Source organism: Leptinotarsa decemlineata, unplaced genomic scaffold (assembly GCF_025532065.1).
Source record: "Leptinotarsa decemlineata unplaced genomic scaffold, Ldec_3_MD MMD2_tig00000035_RagTag_RagTag, whole genome shotgun sequence".
Classification (NCBI taxonomy): domain Eukaryota; kingdom Metazoa; phylum Arthropoda; class Insecta; order Coleoptera; family Chrysomelidae; genus Leptinotarsa; species Leptinotarsa decemlineata.
The window spans coordinates 15,384,815-15,407,220 of NW_027412540.1; the positions used below are offsets into that span (position 1 = coordinate 15,384,815).

At 34.7% G+C, this 22,406-nt stretch overlaps 1 protein-coding gene across 1 annotated transcript in view; it reads right to left on the bottom strand.

The window, feature by feature from the left end:
* Nucleotides 1-15,576: 15,576 nt before the first annotated feature.
* LOC111505985 (uncharacterized) overlaps nt 15,577-22,406 on the bottom strand; it is a 37,640-nt gene continuing 30,810 nt past the window's right edge. The window contains exon 4 of the mRNA XM_074171945.1: nt 15,577-16,412. Coding sequence (XP_074028046.1) covers nt 16,084-16,412 — 329 coding nt within the window. The 3' untranslated portion in view covers nt 15,577-16,083. The remainder of the gene's footprint in view (nt 16,413-22,406) is intronic.

Here is a 22,406-nt window from a genome sequence, read left to right on the forward strand (position 1 = left end):
AACGTCGAACAAATGAAAACTACAGACGTGGTTCAAGCCAGACCACAATTATCACATTGTTGACCGCGGAAACCTATCCGATATAGATCTCAAGAAAATCATATATTTATGTCATTTCTGACTAATAAATTCAAATTACTTTCATCAAGACACATCCTCATTTTCTTTTCAACAAACATCAACACACCATCATTGACATAGGGGATATAATCTGACTATGATTGATTAATTATTAACTTCTTAACTGAAAGTTGATAGAAAACACTCACACTTTTTCCAGTTTACACAGTATTTAAAATTCCATTCAGAGTCGTAAAATTGAGAAAACAAATAGAGTTCACCCACAAAAGTCACAGCAGAGATTCGTTAATAAAATGTTAGCGACGTTTATTGAAATAAATTTCCTGTTATATCCATATTCAGTTTTAAGTTCTTGCTATCGTGGGCAGAGAATGCATTCACAAAAACGTAATTGTTGTAATTCTAGAAACACGATCCGCTAACGTGGTAATGAATTCTCACACAGAGATTTTCGAGCTGGAATAATCACAGGAACGTTATTAAAAGGAAACACTTTACCTATTCGTTAATATCATTATTCGAAATTGGGAATGAGAATTCTTACTCCAGAAATAGAACGATTTTGTTTTCATTCAGATGAATCATTACGAAATAGATGTTAGAAGTTCGATGTTCCACTGTTTGAAAAGATGAGAAGGAACAGATGAAATAAAAAATAAAAGGGTTATTTGAAATTGGAATTTAAAAAATTCAAAATAAATTAGTGTGAAATCCATGAAATTTACATATGATAATTTGCGAAGAAAAATCATTCATACCTGGAATGCAGATGAATTAATGAATGAATTGAATAATTATCAAAACCGCAATAATATGCAAACAATAAAAATGAAAATATGAACTGAGTGTACAAAAATCAAAAAATATTTCAACCCAAGCTACTTCACGATGTTATGATTTTCAATCGTCTTCGGATGGTGACTGGTCTATTCTTGAACCAGTGTTTCGAAACGTCGTAAAGTAGTTCTATAATTCATCACCATTCTGTCATTTCCATTCTTTGCTTCATCATTGCCATTGCTTTGTCGTTTCCCTCATTTTTCAATATATTCATTGAATCATTTTCATTTCAGGATACAAAAGTTACTCTTGCAAATTATACCAATCTCAAATTCTTTGTTTTGGTCATGTTTCAAAAAATCTGTTTAAAATCTGTTTTTCCGTTTTATATTAATTTATTTCATTTTTTCTTTTCATAGCTTTCAAATCTTTCAACATTTTTTTTCGAAAAATGTGGAAATGAAATTACTCGAGAATGGTGACGAATACATATGAACATATTTATGTGAATACATATGAACTGAAACGGAATTATTCAGTTTGGGCAATGACTTACCAGAACCCTCTATAGAAAATTCACACAAAACTCAAATCTATTGCGGATATTCTGTCACGTTGTTCGAACCAAAATAAAATGACTGAGTTATTCGGTTTCATGAACTCAATTAGTCTATTCAAACCGACGTTAATATGATGAATTGTTCTGACTTTAACGTCGATACACAGCGATAACTTATTTTGATAAATGAACCCACTGCATCATGCTAATCCTGCAGATTAGTGGAAATAAATCATATATTAGTTGGTCGTCAAACATATATATAGTGATTTACAAAGAATATCCTGCTGATGAAACATATTATTGATTTGTTGAATACAAATCAGTGTTTTTCACATATAGTCAATGGGCATTCTTCAAGACTGGCTATAAACCAAATCATCTAAAAAAACAACTACTTCCTGGCTAATACCACGAAGGGCGTTGGATTAAATCCTACAGGTGTCAGTGCAGTATTCTTTACTGAAGTTATTCCTGCATATGCTGTTGGCGATACAACTACCGCAATAGATTTACAATTATTGGTACACACTTGCAGACCGGTTTCGGGCTGTTTGGTCATTCGTCAGTGCGAGATAGTGTCTATCATTAACATAAAGTCGATGATTTTCAATAATTGAAAATCGAATTCCTTCAGAGTAGCATTTCTCGAACTAGGCTGAAGCGGACAACAAACAACAAGTTTGTCATCGTCGCATCTGCCTGCTACGTCGAACGGAACAGTACGTTCCCAAAATTGCTGCTGGAGGTCCAACAATAATCCAAATTTTGTAATAGAATGCCGTGTCTAATATTCAGTCAAGACAAATGTGTGGGTTATTACATTACTAAATAACTGGGCCATATTTTTTAGAGAAAATTTGAACGCAGACATATACAGAAATTCCATTAAAAATGTGTTGTCTGAAGTTAAGGATAATCTACTTCTGAGTGTTTGGACGAAATTTGTGGGTATCAGCTTGATGGGGCACCGATCCACCACACGGTAGAAGTGGAATCTTGTCTCAGTCAGCTGTTTAGGAGCAGAGTGATAGGACGAGATTGGAAAGATTATTGTTCACCAAGATCACCAAAATTATCTTCGATGGGCTTTTCTCTTTGCGTTATCAGAAATAAAAATACATAAGCACAGACAATTTGCAAACAAAGTACATTTAGAGAAAACCATTCAGGTGTGTTGTGCTACCAAAAATCCCGTTTTTATTAAAAATATCACAAAGTCTGTGAATGAAAGGACTAAAGTTTGTATAGAAAGGAAAGGACAGAATAATGAATGATGAAATCGGGTTATTTCTGAGATTATTGAGATAAATCAATGAATGTTATGATGTTTTGTTGTAAATTTGGTTATAGTTATTTTATAAGATTTATGAAATAACCTCAAGAAGCGTTATTATTTGCTCGCTAACTACATCTAACAGTTCACATCCAACAGTAACACTGTTGGGTGTAAACTAAATTATAATATTTCGAACTCATCTGCAGCTAATGGGATACAAATCTGCTAAAAAAAGGAATACGAGTGTACTAAGAATGAAGACAAATGAATTTATTAACTTCCGTATATTGAAAATCCGAATCAGTTTGAGAATGAAATAAAAAACCTATATGAACTTTGTAACAACAAAATCGAATTTCTGGAGGTGTATTTATTTCTTTCTCTGGTAACAGGCCAATGACAACATATTACATTGAAGTCTCGTATTCATCAAAATTATGAAACTCGAATCATGTTTCGTTTGAATCGACAGAGTGAATGATTCTAAAAATCAAAACAATTGGAAAAAAGTCGAAGTGAGAAATTTTGAGCAAGGGCATAGCCTGAGCAACTTTTTTCTTTGGCATTTTTCGAAATTTACAAAAAAAATAAGATTTTCTTAGGATTTTGAAAATAATGCCAAAGTTGACAAGTCATATTACAAAAACTGTATTCGAAAATAAATTTCATTTGTATTTCCAGAAAGAAAAAAAATCATGGAATCAATCAGAAGCACTGAATATACAGCATGAACAACCAAACTCAACAAAACATTGATACCTTAAATACGATTGAAGATATTAAAAAAACTAAATTTCCGAACATTCTCATGCGAATGTGAGGGTGTCTAAATATTCTGTAATAGTGTAGAAACTTGACCTGATGAGGAACTGTTTCACCTTTTGATTGAAACAATTGGGTGACAAAGATTCAACTTCCCTAGGCAAGTGATTATAAAGAATTATATTGAGAGAGTTATTCGTGGCATTATTCAATCTATATCTTATAGGTCTAATTTAATCTGCGTGTCGGTAATCATGTATGGTAATCATGGAAATTTGGATTTAGTGTTAGGAATCACACGTTAAAAGGTAAGACCTCGTTAGTTCTCAGCTCGCACAAGTTTCTCGACTTCCGAGAGTTGTCGTTCGTATGTGGGCGACAACTGATTAACGGAAAAACAGATTTTTTAAACAGACAGTGAGTAATTATGTTTATTTTTATAGATAGCTGTTGATAACTTGGCCTTGGTTCATATGATATTATTATGAGGACCTCTTGAGTCTTGACAAGTAACCATTCAAAAAATTCCTCTCTACGAGGCAAAATAATCTTTTTCAGCGTTTATAAAAAGTACACGTTTGTTAAAAAAACTCGAAAACATTTTATATCTTCTAAACGGCAACAGATAGTTATAGGGAAATAAGTATATGAAGTTGTTGACAAAGTGATAAGAAATCATGATACGATATCATATACAGGGTATTCCATTCGAAAAATCAAAGTAGCCGCTACTCTATATAGTGGAAGCAGCAACACCGTCTAAAATATTTCAAGCGTGAAGATCATATTCTGGTTTGCCAGAAAAGTCTAATTAACGCTCATCGTGATGGGCCATGAATATATCGAACTCTATCCCCAAACATATGCAGTAAATTTGTACATTTTATCAGTTTGAAGTTTTCTCTTCTACCGAGTTTCCCTCTGAACATTTCCTACTCTAATCTCACGTTGACAACTTCTGAACATTTCACGTGTTTCCTAGCTGAAAGATTTATCTACGAAATGATGAACTTTGTTAGTATCAAGTATTCAAAGGGCCATTCGAAAATGCATACTGAATATTTACGATTTAGTAAAAGTTCGAAACCGGGAATCAAATTAAACAGCGCCAAGCTGAAGCTGAACTGAATTCATAAGCAGTTTTCGAATCGTTTCGCTACTTCCCTGCCTTAAAACAAGTTAATTTTCTCTATTTTCACACGACCATATTTTGTTTTTGAAATACAACTACAACTGAAGCATTTTTCCTGCTCCTCGAAGGAACCGAAATTATTCAGCTTTTTGAATATTCAGTGTCGCACATAAAGTTCGCGACATATGGACAGTTTTTTTATTGACAGATAATTAGTTATTCTTGGTGATTTCAATGTTCATTTCGAGGCAGATTCAAATACAAATCTCCACGTGTTGATTCATCTTACTTCTTCATTTGGTTTAGAACCAACTATTTCTGAATTCAAAAGAGTAACCGCTAGGAACAAGTCTAACTGCCTGGACAATATTTTTACGAATATTGACAAAGATAACTACGTGGTCGGAACTGCCGAGCTCGTATTAGGAATCACACGTTAAAAGGTAAGACCTCGTTAATTCTTTATGTCTCTCAGATCATAATGGTCACGTTATCATCTTAACAAATGATGTCATTCCAACAAATCCAGAAGTAAATAGGAGGTTTATCACAAATGCAAGAGTTTCAGACATACTTTAATATAATTCAAATGGAATCAAACTATTTGCGAGATTCAAACAAATGCCGCGGACATAAACGAATTCGCCGAATATATAACTTATTCCTTGAGTTTCTTGATCCAAGATCAATTTCCAATGACAAAATTACATTCACTAAATAAGCCACCAGTGCAATGGTATAATGAAAGACTAAAGTAATAAGTGATGTTACAACAGATCCAGTTGACTCTGAAATATATAAAATGATGAGAAAAAAATACAGGATATATTTGAAATAAACACAAAAATTTCAAAAAATTCCATCGATTTATTAGCAAATTTATACAATGCATGCATACCCGAAGCTGTCTTTCCTGACATATTCAAATGCAGCATAGTTATCCCTGTTATACTGAAATCTCGATTATCTCTTTACTTCGAAAAGTTCAATTTACTGCATGATAACCAGTATCGATTTCGGAAAAATCGATCAACCATACAGTCAGTATCAGAGGGGTTCATTTGAAACTTTGAATCATATCTACAAAATAGAAATGTTACTTCGAATATGAGCATTTGTAACTTAGAGACTATAACTCATGGTGTTCTTCAGGGCTGCGTTCTGGGTCCACTTTTTTTTATTGTGTATATCAATGATGTCTTTTACTACATACAACCAATTTTATTTGCTGACGATTCAACATTAATTCATTCAACTCCTTCAGATGTGTGCCCAAATGTTTCCATCGCGACAGTAGAGAGAAAAGCGGAAAACTGGTTATCTGCTAATTACTTGAAGCTGAATGAGGCTAAAACAAATCGTCTGAACTTCTCAACAAATAATTACATGGGAAAATGTGTCAAACTTCTGGGTGTTACCCTCGATGATATCCTAAATTGGTCGAAACATATTGAATCAATTTGCTCCAAATTGTTTAGTGTGGTCTTTATTTTAAGACAAATGAGGAAAGTGGTAAATGAAGATGTTCTGTTAAATACCTGTTACACACTCTTTCACTCCCATATAGCATGTGGTACAATAATTTAGAATAATTTGAATCGCAAACTGAAAGCGTTTTTATAATAATTCTTCCAGCTATGTTTGAAAAGAAACTAATAAACTCATCTACTTCAATCGAGCTATCATCTTTTTTTTTGTTTGGAAGTTTTCCCTGTATTTTTTTCTCATCATTTTATATATTTCAGAGTCAACTGGATCTTTTATAACATCACTTATTACTTTAGTCTCTCATTATACCATTGCACTAGTGACTTATTTAGTGAATGTAATTTTGTCATTGGAAATTGATCTTGGATCAAGAAACTCAAGGAATAAGTTATACAGGGTCCTGCAACAGTGGCGCGGTGTTCCATATCTCTATATAGGAAGCAGATAGGAATCTAATTTTCTATAATATTACCTTATTGCTCGAGCTCGACAAAATAAAAATATTGGCGGTCACACAGGGTGTTCGATTTTTTTCTGGGCGGATCCCAACTGTATCTTTTTAAATGGCAACCTATATTTTTTATCGCTTTTTCGGTTTCTTCATAGAAAATAAAATAAACTTTATGTATATCTGCACTTCGAAAATATTGACGGTTTTCGAGATATCTAGCATGACAGGTTTTTTTTTCCAATATTCGTCACTCAGAATATTTAATAATAAATGCTTTTATTGAAAGGTTACTCAGTACAAAGGATACTAATCTAACCTAACAAATGGCAGAATTCAACGTCTGCGCATGACGAATCAAGGCAGAAATTGCTCTTCCATCCAACCATGAAATTATAAAGTGGTGCCAAGTCCAGTTGAAATTTTTTTTTGGTCGAATATTCTACATTGGTAACTCTCTCAAACGATATATCTGAAATCGACCTGTGATATACAGGGTATGAAAAACCGCTTGCCAAATATTGTAAATGAAAATTTGCAAAATCTTCCTTAGATTAAATGGAACACCCTGTATATTATTGATCCATAAGAAGCGCCAACGAAACCTCTACAAATTTCATTGAGTATTCCCTATGGCTAAGTTCAATAGTTTTTCTTAAATGAGCATTTCTTTCGAAAAATGGTCATTTTTTCAAAGCGAAATCCATTTGACGACTGATAAAAATATACGAAAGATATCTTGTTTCAATTTTGTACATTAGAAGGTGTCCAAACAAATATTTTTTAACGAAATAAATGTATGTACCTATCACTTTTTGCTAAATGGAAAATTATTTTTTCATTGGATGCAGAATTTCACTCATAAATCGTGCAATATCAAACCAAACAAGTTAAAAGAAAGAAACATTATAAATAACTATTTTTTTCATGTTATTATATTCATTCAGAGCTTGAGTTCTAGATATTCAAATTTGTCAACTGGCAAATTACAAAACTACAAAAGGAGAGTTTAATTAAGGTTGATAATGAAACTTTTATAAAATATGTTTAACATGTGTTCCATTTTCTTGAATGCAGAGCTGAAGTCTATGTTTGAAAGACTGTTCTACCCTGGTGACATCTGGTGTAATGCTGCGAAAAGCATTCGTTATTCTAACTCGCATATTTTCGGGAGAAGTTGGTGGCTCAACGTAAACCATATTTTTCATGTATCCCCATAAGAAAAAATCTAGTTTCGTCAAATCTGGTGATCTAGCGGGCCACCGTACAGGCCCATTCCGTCCTATCCATTTATTGGGAAATACTTCATTTAGATGATCTCTCACTTCTGCCGAATAGTGAGCAGGTGCACCATCATGTTGTAACCACATTCTATTGCGGAGGTCAAGAGGAATATCATCTAACAAACCTGGTAAATCATTTCGTAAGAAATTGAGATACATTGCACCATTCATATGTCCCTCGAAAAAGTATGGACCAATTACATATTCTCCAATGATGCCTCCCCAGACATTTATCGACCACCTATGTTGATAATCCACCTGTCTCAATAAGTGAGGATTTTCTGTCGCATAATAATGGTAATTATGTCGATTTACAAATCCATTTTTATGGAATGTCGATTCATCCGACCATAAAATATTATTGAAAAAATATTCGTTTCGACGAATTTTGTTCATGGCCCAATTGCAAAATCTCACTCTTTTCTCGAAAATCAGCATACAGTAGTTCTTGATGTAACTGAACGTGGTATGGATGCAAGCGATGTTTCTTCAATACTCGTTGCACTGATCTCTCACTTATATCCACTATTTCCCCAATTTGTCGTTGACTCCTACTAGGATCTTCTTCAACAGCAAGAAGAACTTGCAATTCATTATCTTCATTAGTAGCTGGCTTGATGCGCTCATGTTTGGAATAATTAATAGATCCAGTTTCAACGAATCGTCCCAAGACCTTTCGGATACCAACGGTATCCAGATAGAAGGCATCCATTCTATCTGGATACCGTTGAGAATAAATTCTACTTGCCAATAAACAATTCCTGTCTGATTTACCTAATATGAAAATCATATCAATCAAATCACTTTTTGATAACAACATTCTGATGAAATTATACCGACAGTTCAACTTCACGATTGACTAAAAATTTCAATATTCATTTGCAGCCAAATATTTTGTTCTGTCATTTGCCAGACTACTTGATTTCCAATAAATATTTCATTCGCTGAAAGGTTGTTTCAGACCGAAAGAATATGGCACAAACTCCGAGATTTTTGAAATTATTGTAACTATTCAAGAACGTCCATTTTGTGGTGTAATTCGCAACTTGTTCATCTAGCAACAGGTAATTTTAGGAATGGGCGATATTTTAAGGAAAGGGTATTTTTTGTATATTCTTATCAGTCGTCAAATGGATTTCGCTTTGAAAAAATGACCATTTTTCGAAAGAAATGCTCATTTAAGAAAAACTATTGAACTTAGCCATAGGGAATACTTAATGAAATTTGTAGAGGTTTCGTTGGCGCTTCTTATGGATCAATAATATACAGGGTGTTCCATTCAATATAAGGAAGATTTTGCAAATTTTCATTTACAATATTTGGCAAGCGGTTTTTCATACCCTGTATATCACAGGTCGATTTCAGATATATCGTTTGAGAGAGTTACCAATGTAGAATATTCGACCAAAAAAAAATTTCAACTGGACTTGGCACCACTTTATAATTTCAAATATTCTGAGTGACGAATATTGGAAAAAAAAACCTGTCATGCTAGATATCTCGAAAACCATCAACATTTTCGAAGTGCAGATATATATAAAGTTTATTTTATTTTCTATGAAGAAACCGAAAAAGCGATAAAAAATATAGGTTGCCATTTAAAAAGACACAGTTGGGATCCGCCCAGAAAAAATCGAACACCCTGTGTGACCGCCAATATTTTTATTTTGTCGAGCTCGAGCAATAAGGTAATATTATAGAAAATTAGATTCCTATCTGCTTCCTATATAGAGATATGGAACACCGCGCCACTGTTGCAGGACCCTGTATATTCGGCGAGTTGGTTTATGTCCGCGGCATTTGTTTGAATCTCGCTGATAGTTTGATTGCATTTGAATTATATTGAAGTATGTCTGAAACGCTCAACTCTTGCATTTGTGATAAACCTCCTACTCACATCTGGATTTGTTGAAATGACATCATTTTTTAGGATGATAACTTGACCATTTTGATCTGAGAGACATAAAAAAAAATCTGTTTTTTTCGTTAACCAGCTGTCGCACCCCTACGAACGACCACCCTCAGAAGTCGAAACTTATGCGAGCTAAGAATTAACGAGGTCTTACCTTTTAACGTGTGATTCCTAAAACGGGCTCGGCAGTTCCGACCACGTAGTTATCTTTGTTGATATTCGTTAAAATATTGTCCAGGCAGCTATTTGAATCTGACCATTTGAGTCGCCAAGAATAACTAATTATCTGTCAATAAAAAAACTTTCCATATGTCGCGAACTTTATGTGTGACACTGTGTATTCAAAAAGCTGAATAATTTCGATTCCTTCGAGGAGCAGGAAAAATGCTTCAGTTGTAGTTGTATTTCAAAAACAAAATATGGTCGTGTGGAAATAGAGAAAATTAACTTGTTTTAAAGCAGGGAAGTAGCGAAACGATTCGAAAACTGCTTATGAATTCAGTTCAGCTTCAGCTTGGCGCTGTTTAATTTGATTCCCGGTTTCGAACTTTTACTAAATCGTAACTATTCAGTATGCATTTTCGAATGGCCCTTTGAATACTTGATACTAACAAAGTTCATCATTTCGCAGAGAAATCTTTCAGCTACGAAACACGTGAAATGTTCAGAAGTTGTCAACGTGAGATTAGAGTAGGAAATGTTCAGAGGAAAACTCGGTAGAAGAGAAAACTTCAAACTGATAGAATGTACAAATTCACTGCGTGTGTTTGGGGATAGAGTTCGATATATTCATGGCCCATCACGATGAGCGTTAATTAGACTTTTCTGGCAAACCCGACAACTGATCAACCTGAATATTTTTCAATATGCATACATTGAAATGATCTTCACGCTTGAAATATTTTAGACGGTGTTGTTGCTTCTGCTATATAGAGTAGCGGCTACTTTGATTTTTCGAATGGAATACCCTGTATAAAATATCGTATCATGATTTCTTATCACTTTGTCAACAACTTCCTATACTTATTTACCTATAACTATATGTTGCCGTTTAGAAGATATAAACTGTTTTCGAGATTTTTTAACAAACGTGTACTTTTTATAAACGCTGAAAAAGATTGTTTTGCCTCGTAGTCTTTTATTATTTTAAGTTCTATGTTGATACAAAACATGAAGATTTATTGAGAAACGGAGTTCAAATTATTCCAAATACTAGGCCAGGAAGAGAACGTGTATGGTACCAAATGGATGGTGCTTCATCCAATAATTCTTGTTCAGTGCTCAACGTGCTCAACTGAAATCGTCGAAGACAGATGGATTCAACAGATTATTTTATGTGGGGTTTCATTGAAAATATGGTTTACTCTAACCCAGTAACAGCAATGAAGGATATGAAATCGATAGTTAGAACTGCTTTCAATAGTTTAATTCCAGACTCAATCAGAAACGCTACACATGAAAATCTTTTGAAGAGAATACATGTTTGTTCAAAAAGAGGTGGAGATGTGTTCGAACATATTCTTAAATACACTGACAATTGAATTAACTTACTAATTCATGAAATTATTTACAGTTCGTGTGGGAGCGTTCATAAAACTATTGTTTGAAGAGAAGTTTTATTTGATGATTGGAGAGTATTTTAAAAATCATTTATCTATTGCATCACATGTGACTGATGAAAAAATATCGAAAAGAATCTGTAGAATTTAAAAAATAAGTGATGAATATAAGGAAACCATGTCAGTTTCTGTTTGAAACAGTGTATCTCGTAAACGGTTCGAAATATGAATAAAGTCAATCTAAAATTGACTTCCACTCATTTTTTCATGTGATCACAGTATCTGCATATGGAGCAAATAATAATATGACTGATGGTATTACTCCACTTCATTTTGAATTTGATCGTCTTTGTAACAGACAGTTTGAAAATATCAGCATTCATTGTACATGTTTGGTAAAATAATCGAAATTGATTTATATCTTCTAAACTATTGAAGTAGAAGCAGACAACAAAATCAATTTCTTGGACTTAACAATTAGTAGAATGAACAACAAACATGATTTCTCAATTTATCATAAACTGTCCTATACGGATATTACTATACATTACGATTCTACCCATCCATATCAACACAAAGTAGCAGCTTATAATAGCATGATTCATAGTCAATGTTCCTCTTTGAATATCATCAAGCAAATTGCAGTAAACAATGGGTTTGAAGCCGAATTACTAACCAAAACACTGTCGAGATATTAAAATTACATATACAACAAGTAATACGTTGGGAAAGTTAGTTAAAAATAATGAAGATAAAACATTCAAATTCGAGAAATCACAATTTAATAAATTAAAGTGTGGATCGTGTCCTAAGGTCAAACTTGCAGACCATTCAGGAATCGGATTCAGGAACATCATATGAGCTATGTAAATAAGAAAACAAGTTCAATATATTTAAATCAACTTCTAGAAGAAAATCATATCTTTAACGAAGGGTTCGAAATTTTACACGTAGAAAATAAAGGTTTGAAACTGAATCATTTAAAAGCAATGGAAATGAATAAACTTAAAAATTCAAACTTTCTAATGATTTGAATAGATCACCATTATTGAACTTGTTTTCTTAGAAAAACCAAGAAAAAATTAGTATTATTGATTTAGAAGTGAGGTAATATGCTTCAGGTGACCATAATTGAAGGGGGACCTCAGGTAGAGGTTTAGGTAATTTGTGGGAGGTAGTCTCCATTATGGTTAAATTATAATAGAATAGAGTTTTCGAAATCATTATGATTATGAATTGATGGATATTTATGAAGTTATTTTCGTTTATCTTCACTGATCGTTTGGATATATTGTAAAAAATATATAAAAAATGTTTCCTTGGTTATTCCCGGCTATCTTTCCATGTGAACAACAATCCTCAAAAGTCAAAATGTATACAAGCTGGAGATCAACAAGGTCTCACATTCTAATGTGCGATTTCCATAACGAGTTGGAGAATACGCAGTGAATACTCATAGCTACAGCGTTGAGGTGGCTTCATGACTAGACTACCGTGTGACTAGTGAAAACAAAAGTATTCTTTGAGTTGTAAAATAAATGAGCTAGAGTCGAATAATCTACAAAAATAGCATTGAAAGATAAAGTCTGGAACGTGTATGTGAAGTTCTATGAAATTCTAAATCAAGTTAGAGGACGTTAGTTCACGAATAAGTTGAAAATAGTTAAGAAGAAATTATTTGTGAGTTATTAAGAAGGTTGAAATAAAATTGCAGATTCTGTAATTCTAGTCCCAGAGTACCACTTATGTCTATGAGAGATACAGGCGCATTCAGACAAGATGAATTATTAAGGGTCTTCATTTACTTCATCAACCTTCTCAGAACACTGGAGCAAGGATATCTCGGTAGTTGGATTCCTTATGAATAGGATATCTCGGTAGTTGGATTCTTTATGAATTGTTTCCATCGTATTGGGTATTCAATGTAAATAAAAATTCATACATTCAATGTAAAATTCATCAATGAAATGTAGGTGCACAACTCGCACATTATCTTTGTATATAAGTATAGATATATGTTTTCAGTGTTGGATCTTTTTCCTGACGTTTCGCTAGGGCGATTGGATAACTTCTTCAGAGGTTTAAACATCCTGAGTTATTTTCGATAACTGCATATAACGGCTGCGTAAAGCATATTTATGTTCACTCAGGTAGTTTAGTGTACTAATACCTACAACTGGATGAGGTTGAGTTAGGTTAGGTTAGGTTGGATGTCAATAAGTAGCTAGCCACTCTCGCCAGCAAAACATCAGGAAGAAGTTCCAAAAACAACGACCTTCAAACCCGACAAAAAAGTTAAACAGAAAACCTCGGCTGCGAAAGTCTTTTAATCATTTTGTCAGATATGTTTCTTCCAATAATGCAATTGTTTGCTTGGCGATGAATCAATAAACTTGAAGGAAACGTTTCTCGAATATTCACATTTTCACGTATGTTTTCAAATGTTCCACATGCAGTGAAGAATGTAGTGATGAATAAAATAGTTCATGAAAAATCAATACTTTCAAATATACAGGGCTATTCAAATTCGTTTCTGTACATGGGGATCTCGTAAACGATAAGAGATAGAGTGTCGGGTAAACTGTGGCAAAGTTGGGTATTCTAGAGACCTATTCAATTATGTAAAAAAATCGAATATACCTCTTTTGGTTCTGAAGATATACAGGAAGAACCAATAATGCGAAATTATTTTTTGGCTATATCTTCTTTATTCACAGATATATTGAAAATCTGTCCGCATTCTGCTATTGGCACTTGATGTGGGCTATCAGAATAAATCCATGAATCTTTTATATAGGGTGTCATCTGACTAGGGCCACTTGAAATTTTAAATACGGACCTGTATTTTTGGTTGTAGTTTTTGAATCGTACACGTTCACTTCATACTGAGATATTAAATTTTGTTTCATATTTCGGGATGTCTCGGTAATATTTGATTATATTTGGGTGAATTATTCCCTTTTTAATTACGGCCCTGGAAATTGGTCAACTGATTTGAATAAAAACATAATAGCAACTTTCACGTCTCCCTATGTACCATAGAGTTTTTTTTTCATCTTTATAATTCACAATTATAATCAAATACTACCCAAATATCCCGAAATATGAAATTTAATTCAATTTCTCAGTATGAAGTGAACGTCGGCTATACAAAAAATACAAAACAAATGCAGGTCTGTATTTAAAAATTCAAAGATGGGGGTAGCTCAAGTCAGATGACACCCTGTATGAAAAATATATGAACATATTCTGATAGCCCACATCAAGTGCCAATAGCAATACGAACAGATTTTCAATATATCTGTGAATATAGAAGATATAGACAAAAAAATAAGTTCGGATTTTTTTGTTTTTCCTGTATATCTCCAGATACAAAAGAGTTATAATCAATTTTCTCACATCATTGAATAGGTCTCTAAAATACGCAACTTTGCCATGATTTAACCGATACTCTATCTCTTATCGTTTACGAGATCCCCATGTACAGAAACGAATTTGAATAGCCCTGTGTATTTCTATCCACTATTTGTTGATGATTATAGACGAATGTTGCTTTCCTTTCTTACTATCATATTGTTGCATATTTATATCAAACAAACTTTTCACCGGAGGTCGAGAAGATGTGAATGGCGACGCCCCAGCACATCAACAACTGATGAAAATGTCGAGAAAGTGAAGAAAATTGTTGAATAATCGAATCACTATTAGAGAAGTTGCTAAGGACGTCGGAATTTCGGTTAGTTCATACCATGGACATTTTTCGTAAACTTCGAGCATGAAGCATTACTGAATTTCTACCAAAAAACTGATGTATAGGTATAACTGATGACGAATCATAGGTATATGGTTATGATATCAAAACCAAAGTCCAATCGTCCCAATGGAAGATCCCAGGAGAGCCAATATCAAAAAAAGCACGCCAAGTTCGATCAAATGTCAAGGTTTTGCTCATTGTTTCTTTCGATTACCGTCACGTAGTACATCCAGAGTTTCAGTCCCATGATGATACGGTCACGATAATGCACCCGCTCACTCGTAATTTTTTGACCAAAAACAACAACATAATCATGCCTCAGCCACCGTATTCACCAGATTTGGCTCCCTGCGACTTTTACCTGTTCCCAAGTTTGGAGAGAACCATGGAAGGACGGCGTTTCGTGACATTCGAAGATATGAAATACAAATCGCAGAACTGCTCCGAGGATTGGAAAAAACGCTAGCAAAAGTGTATCTCTATGGGAGGATACTTTAAAGGGGACAAAATAGACATAGAAATTGATGAATGAACAAATAATTTTTGAGAAAAATGAAAAATTGCTTTATTTCTTGAACAGACAGCGTTATTTCTTATCACTGAAGCTACATGGTTTATGCCAATACCTTTTTTTTGAATCTGAAAACTTTTGACCCAATGAAGATATATACTATTGATTTATTAACTATTATCTTTGTATGTTGTATTTCTCATCAAGAAATGAACGGAATTTTTCCACCATATGGATGTTTCCGATCTCTTGTTGCTTTCATATCTGATTATTAGGTGAACAAAAGATCACAAATTACAATGTACGATTATATTTCGATAGACGGGACTTGTAAACACTGGTTAAAGCATTCGAAGAGCAACTGAATATCACATTATTGATCATGAAGCAGAATTTTATAATTTGCATATCTCGGTTTGATCAATTTATCATGTACAATTTTTCATCAGATGACTGGAGTACCTCCATATAACTGAAAACTCCTTTTTGAGTTCACAACAACAGTGTCTTTCATAGATTGATCATTTTGACTCATTTAGTTTGAAAGCGTTGACTGAACACTAGAAGAATCCTTAGAAGCTGATACTGTCACAGTAAAACTGGCAATGAACACGTTGATGATGGTTACCATAAACACCCCTATGATGACGTAATTGTTAATTCTTTTCGCTTTGAAATCTTTCGACCTCCCTTTCATATCCAATCTTCCTTTCATGATCAAAGCTACTCCGATACCAACTTGCAGGATAAGCGAAAAAGATATGAGAATTAGGTTTATGTAGTAGGTTGGACTATTTTTATTGTACTCCACCATGTATCGTAACTGATTTGCGTTAGCAGTTATGAGAGCTATATCCATCATTCCTGAAACAATAAAAAGAAATCAATTCGTCACCATAAAAAAACTGTTGAAAAAATCTGTTTTCCGGTTAACCAGCTATTGCAGCCTAAAAACAACACCTCTCAAAGTTGAAACTTGTGCGAGCTGAGGACTAACGAGATCTTACTTTTTGACGTATAATTCCTAACGCGGGTTGAACGATACGAAGTGAAAAACCGATCGACCGGTCTTGCGTTTCGAACCACCAGTTCGAACATCGGTCGATTGACTGAGTGGAGATGGCCATCCACGTCAATGCACCAGGCTACCAAGGTGTGAATAAAAAAATGTCGATTGAAATGATAACGACATTCATATAAGTGGATATGTTTGTTGATGACGACTATTCTGGTGAAGATGGCATTTGTTGGATCGAGGAAAAACTCGAATCATCACGAGTATCAAAGATACACCAATCGCTTTCCGTTGCATAGTGGAATTTGACATCGATATCCGAAAGCGCAATGATTTTCTGACTCTTTTTTAACATCTCTCATTGCCAGAGGACAACAAGATGATATCAGAGTCCAAAACCATAGCATCCATGATTTAATATTTACAATTCTTCTTCATTCTGCCGTACATCTCATCAGTATTACTACGCATGGTCATGAAATATTTCTGATGATTCGACAAAACTGAGTTACTTGTGATGACGACGACTCCTCTCTCTAAGACCCAAACAGGTGTAGTAACATCCAATAGTATGACTGTAACCCGAAGAGATTCATGGCAGATCAAAACAACGCTGTCTGCTATATTGCGTAAGAGAAAAATGATTTACATCATCCAGCTTATTGCACCAAAGTTTTCAGCTATATAACGTTAAGCTATCAATCAACAAAGGACTATACACCTTATCGATAGTAATAACACAAGACCCAAAAATGTTATTGATTAATTTCCGTTTTTCAACAGCACCTTTATTATTCAACAATACCATGAGAGCCAACAGTATAAAGAAATTGCGAGTCTGTTGCTAGTTGGTATTTTGGTATTAGTCAAAAATGACAAAGTTTGAGTTGAAGAAATGTTCAATGTTCAATGAATATTTTGAGAAAGTGTGATTCTCCAAGAGCTATATTCATTAGTCCGAGTTCAACCAAGGTACGAAAAATCGTACCTACTTTGACGAATGAGAATATGATTTTTTTCCTTCAGCTGAGATACAAAGATCTGAACTTATAGAACAGAATAAATTTGACTTTTCGAATGTTTGTTCGTGATAGAGAAACTAGGTACTGAAAATTTCGAAAATGCTCTACAATATCAGTGGGTTTATTGGGCTGCAATTCATTTTTAAATTAGATGCGTTATGAAAATGGCAATAAGGTATCCGAAGGTCAGTATTTCGCGTGCGAAGCAAAAACATCTGATGATATATGAAATTATACAGGGTGTAACTAAATAAGTGTAAAACATTTGAGGAGGTGATTCCTCATCGAAAAAGGGATGAGATATTTCATATAAAGAAATTTCATGGGAGCATCCCTTGTTAAGATACAGCCCTTTAAAGGGGGAACATAAAATTTGTATAAGGATTTTTTTCACAAGCACTAAAAAAGTTACAATATTGAAATCAACCTGACGTTTTGTACTACCAGAAAGACACTTAGCCAGAAATGTATTTGGTTTACCCCATGGTTGTAACGGGTGGAAAACGCAACACCTAAAATTTATTTCCAATTTAACTTTTTGTCCTATTATTTGTTCACCATTTAAACATTTATTTCCCATAGCCTGTTTCATTTTAAACAAAAAATGTCTCTAGGGTTTTTTGCCCAAAATAAACCAGTTCGCAGCAAAAAATTATTTTACGAAGAACTACAGAGATACATCGTCATAAATGCGAACTGGATTTATTGTTATTTTGTAGTTAGTACCTGCATTAAATGATTGAAGGGTAGTAAACAAAACTAATTTATTAATAACAAAATACACAACATGTAGAAATCATAGTAAATGTTCAATATGTCTACCTTCAGATATTACGCATGCGTCTAGACGTCGGCGCATTGAGCCACGTATTCGCTCAAATATTCCTCGAGTCTCTCTGATTACCCTGCATGCATCGATGATGCGGTTTCGTAAGTCCTCTACATCGCGAACAGGAGTACGATAAACCAAATGCTGTGATCGAGAGGATTGAGATCCGGGGATCGAGCGGGCCAGTTCTGTGGTACTCCTCGACCTATCCACTGATTTGCATATGTTTCAGTTGAATGACGTGATACTCGACTAAAATGGGCGATAGCCCCATCATGCACAAAAAACATATTCCTTCTGACGCCCAAAGGAACTTCCTCCAGAAGTACTGGATGACGATGCTCTTGAAAATTGAACGTATGCCTCACCATTCAATCGAGGAGGTAGAAAATGAGGCCCAATTAAATCATCCCCAATAACTCCGAGCCACACGTTAAGAGAAAACTGTTCTTGATGGTTAGTTTCGACAATAGCGTGAGGGTTTTCACCAGCCCATATGTGGTAATTATGAAAATTAATAATCTTGTCTCGAGAAAAACTACATTCGTCTGTGAATCCTATCATCTTCAGAAAGTCACATTTTTTTCTAATCATTTCCAGTATCCAATTGCAAAATTCAAGACGGTTCGTAAAGTCTCTCGGTAACAGTGCCTGTACTCGTTGGAGATGGGAAGGGTATAAGAGTTGTTCCTTTAAAATTCGAAATACCGTCATATGATCAACATTTAGCTGGAAAGCAATCTTTCTAGTATTGGTAGTAGATTGTTCTTCAATCAAATTGAGTAGTGCTTCCTCAAGCTGTGGTGTTCGTACTTCTCGATGGCGACCACAATCCTGCGTTTTTTTGTCGAATGAACCATATTCTCGTAATCGTTGATGAAGTCGATCAAATATTCTATGTGAAGAATGCTGCCGTTGAGGATAAATTTCAGCATATCTTCTAGAAGCTTCTAACCCATTTCCCTGAGACAGACCGTAAACGTAATGAATATCATCCATTTCCTCATTTGTATATGCCATTTTAATAACAAGTGAATTATCAAAGTAACAAATTGAGAACAGAACAATAACACACAACGATAAGACAAAAAGTTACATTGGAAATAAATTTTAGGGGTTGCGTTTTCCACCCCTTACAACCATGGGGTGAACCAAATAAATTTCTGGCTAAGTGTCTTTCTGGTAGTACTAAAAGGTCAGGTTGATTTCAATATTGTAACTTCTTTAGTGCTTGTGAAAAAAATTGTTATACAAATTTTATGTACCCCCTTTAAGGGGCTGTATCTTAACAAGGGATGCTTCAATGAAATTTCTTCATATGAAAGATCCTATCTTTTTTTCGAAAAGGAATCATCTCCTCAAATGTTTTACACTCATTTAGTTATACCCTGTATATTATATTGTGAACTAGAGTCCTAACACAACACATTTATGCCGACAACCATCCTTATTTCATTCAAGATGGAGCCTAGCTTCCCTACCCTTTAGACGTGTGTTCGTCAGGTGGAAAAATGAGACACAACTTACTGAGGTTCAAGGTAAGAATGTCCTCAGGCATCCATACCGCCCAACATGCTGTCCCATACCTGGCTGTGGTGTAGGATAATAAAGTTATTCACCCGTCAACCAAAAATATGAAGGCCTCATTCGACTGAGTGTGGAGGCCTTCTATATCGGAAGTGTTCATCTGCAGCCAACTCTGTAGCTTCTCTAAATAACGGATTATCGTGAGTTTCCACGATATCGAGCACTCGCCGATTCCTCGACTGAATGGACTGCTGAATAGTAGGCAGCTAAAAATCTCTACAGATGTCTCCATTCCACATGAACCATTAAGTATCTACTATCATCCGTGATAACTGCAATATCTGCAACCTGGAAAGGTTTGTCGGAGCCGTTTGCCCCCAGACGCCTGGAACATCGTGTTGTGAATTGATGTTTTTTTTGCAAAATCCAGTTTGGACTTTAGATTAATGGGAGGATCCGTTCCTGTATTTTTGTCCTCACGCTCTCGATTGGTGGGGTCTAGGTGACCCTACGGTCCTTTCCAGAGACCCCCACTTTCATTACCAGAGAAGATATCGTTCTTCCCATTATTATTACTTGAGTTTTATTTGGGCTCACTCGGACCTTCACGCATTTATAGTTCAACACAATTATCTTCGTAGACACCATCTATGGGGATCGATAGCGAACTGAACTTCGAATATCAAAGATGGAAGAGGGTCCCCAAGGCGGTCAGCCATGTGGCGGGTCAAAACAGCGCTATCTGATGTTGAATTATAAATGCAATGTGTTTAGGCTCTAGATAACAATCAGTTGCCTTTCAGTGAAAGCTGCAGTCAAACACAGGGGACAACTCTCGTTGGCAGTCAATGTTGAAGCTGAACTTTGCAATTCCCCTGCTTGGAGACCCTCGTTTGTCTTTGATATTCGAGGGTTGAGTTATCCGACGATCACTTAAATGACATCCCATAGATGTCATCGCCCTTAGTGAATATACTGTATGTTTTTGGTGCTCATCAATACATTAAGTGACTAGAATTGATTCACAATAATCACTACCTGTTCAAATTGATCAAACAAAACATGAAAATGTATCTCCACAATATTGAAATCCGATCTTTCGATCAGTTGCAATGGATGTAAAGAGCTTAAATGTTTTTGAAATTACAAATTTGAATTGCCCCCGTGCGAGGACGTGGCAGATCGTTAGTTGAATTGTAGAAAGGTGCAAGATAGTGCATTATGTGAGTAAGTCTGCTCATTACATCTTATCCATTTTCTTTAACAAAATTTGAAATACCATAGTCGTTTGTTTTCGTTTGTTGAACATTAAATATATTAAAATGATTTCACATGTGAAGGAAACGCTATCGTTAAATCTGATTTATGTCACCTTTTTTTTGTTCATCGACTCATGAATTATATCACACTCGGTACACCACATTTATTGAACGTATTTTCATTTATACGTATCATTTTCAATATTCCAATCATTAACCTGCATATCATTCGTTAACTTCAATGAATTCGAAAAATCTCATCACAGAGGAGAATTAGAATGAATCCAGCAGAAAATTAAAATTCATATAAAAGAACTAAAGCTTTGTTTCGCACCGGTCTGATGCCACTCTAATTAGTGTCATATGCAATGCACCTAGTGAAACCCCAGGGTGTTCATTAAGTTCCCAGGATTTCATGAAACGAAATCACTTTAGCAAATAATCCCACGAAATGTCAACTCAATGAACAACTGAAATTAAATGAAAGAGTTTCAGCCGGAGGAACGTGAAGACGTTCTTTCTATAACTAGGTACTATAATGTTTTACTCTGTTGAGAGAAGTCCATTGCATTGTATTTGTTTGGCTATAATAGAACAAGAGAAGTATACATCGAATGAATCTCTTATTCACAGAAGTGTAGTGAGATTTATTCTCAAAATTCTTGAGTTGTACATAAAAACAGACATATTTCTACTAATAGGAGTCCAATCAAGTTTGGCATTATAGATCTGCTAAGTGAGAAGATTTTTAAAAACATTTCTGATAGTTTCCCTGGCTAGATATTTGTTTCGAATGTAATGGTCCATCAACTTGTGCTTCTGAAGTCACGAAAGTTATTCTATCATCCATAAATGCATATATTCCTCATTAAGAAATGAACTTTCAACGGCAAACCTTGGTTCAACAAAAATGGCAAGCAAGCTGTCACCTTCAAAAATCTCGCCTACCGGCGTGGCGCCAAAATCCCAGTGCCGAAACTCAAACGAGGTTTGTTAATGCTCGCAACAGCTGCAAACTTAAAATAAATGAAAGCAAAGAATTAGGGATAAACTGCTTGCCAATCCCAACTGGTCTAGATCCTTCTAGTTGGTAGCTGAAGCTGTTAATCAAAACTTCTCAAAATCCAAATTCCATCACTAATAAAAGTGGATGGTTCAAATGCAACAACAGCCATCGAAAAAACAAGTCTACTAGGTGAACAATTT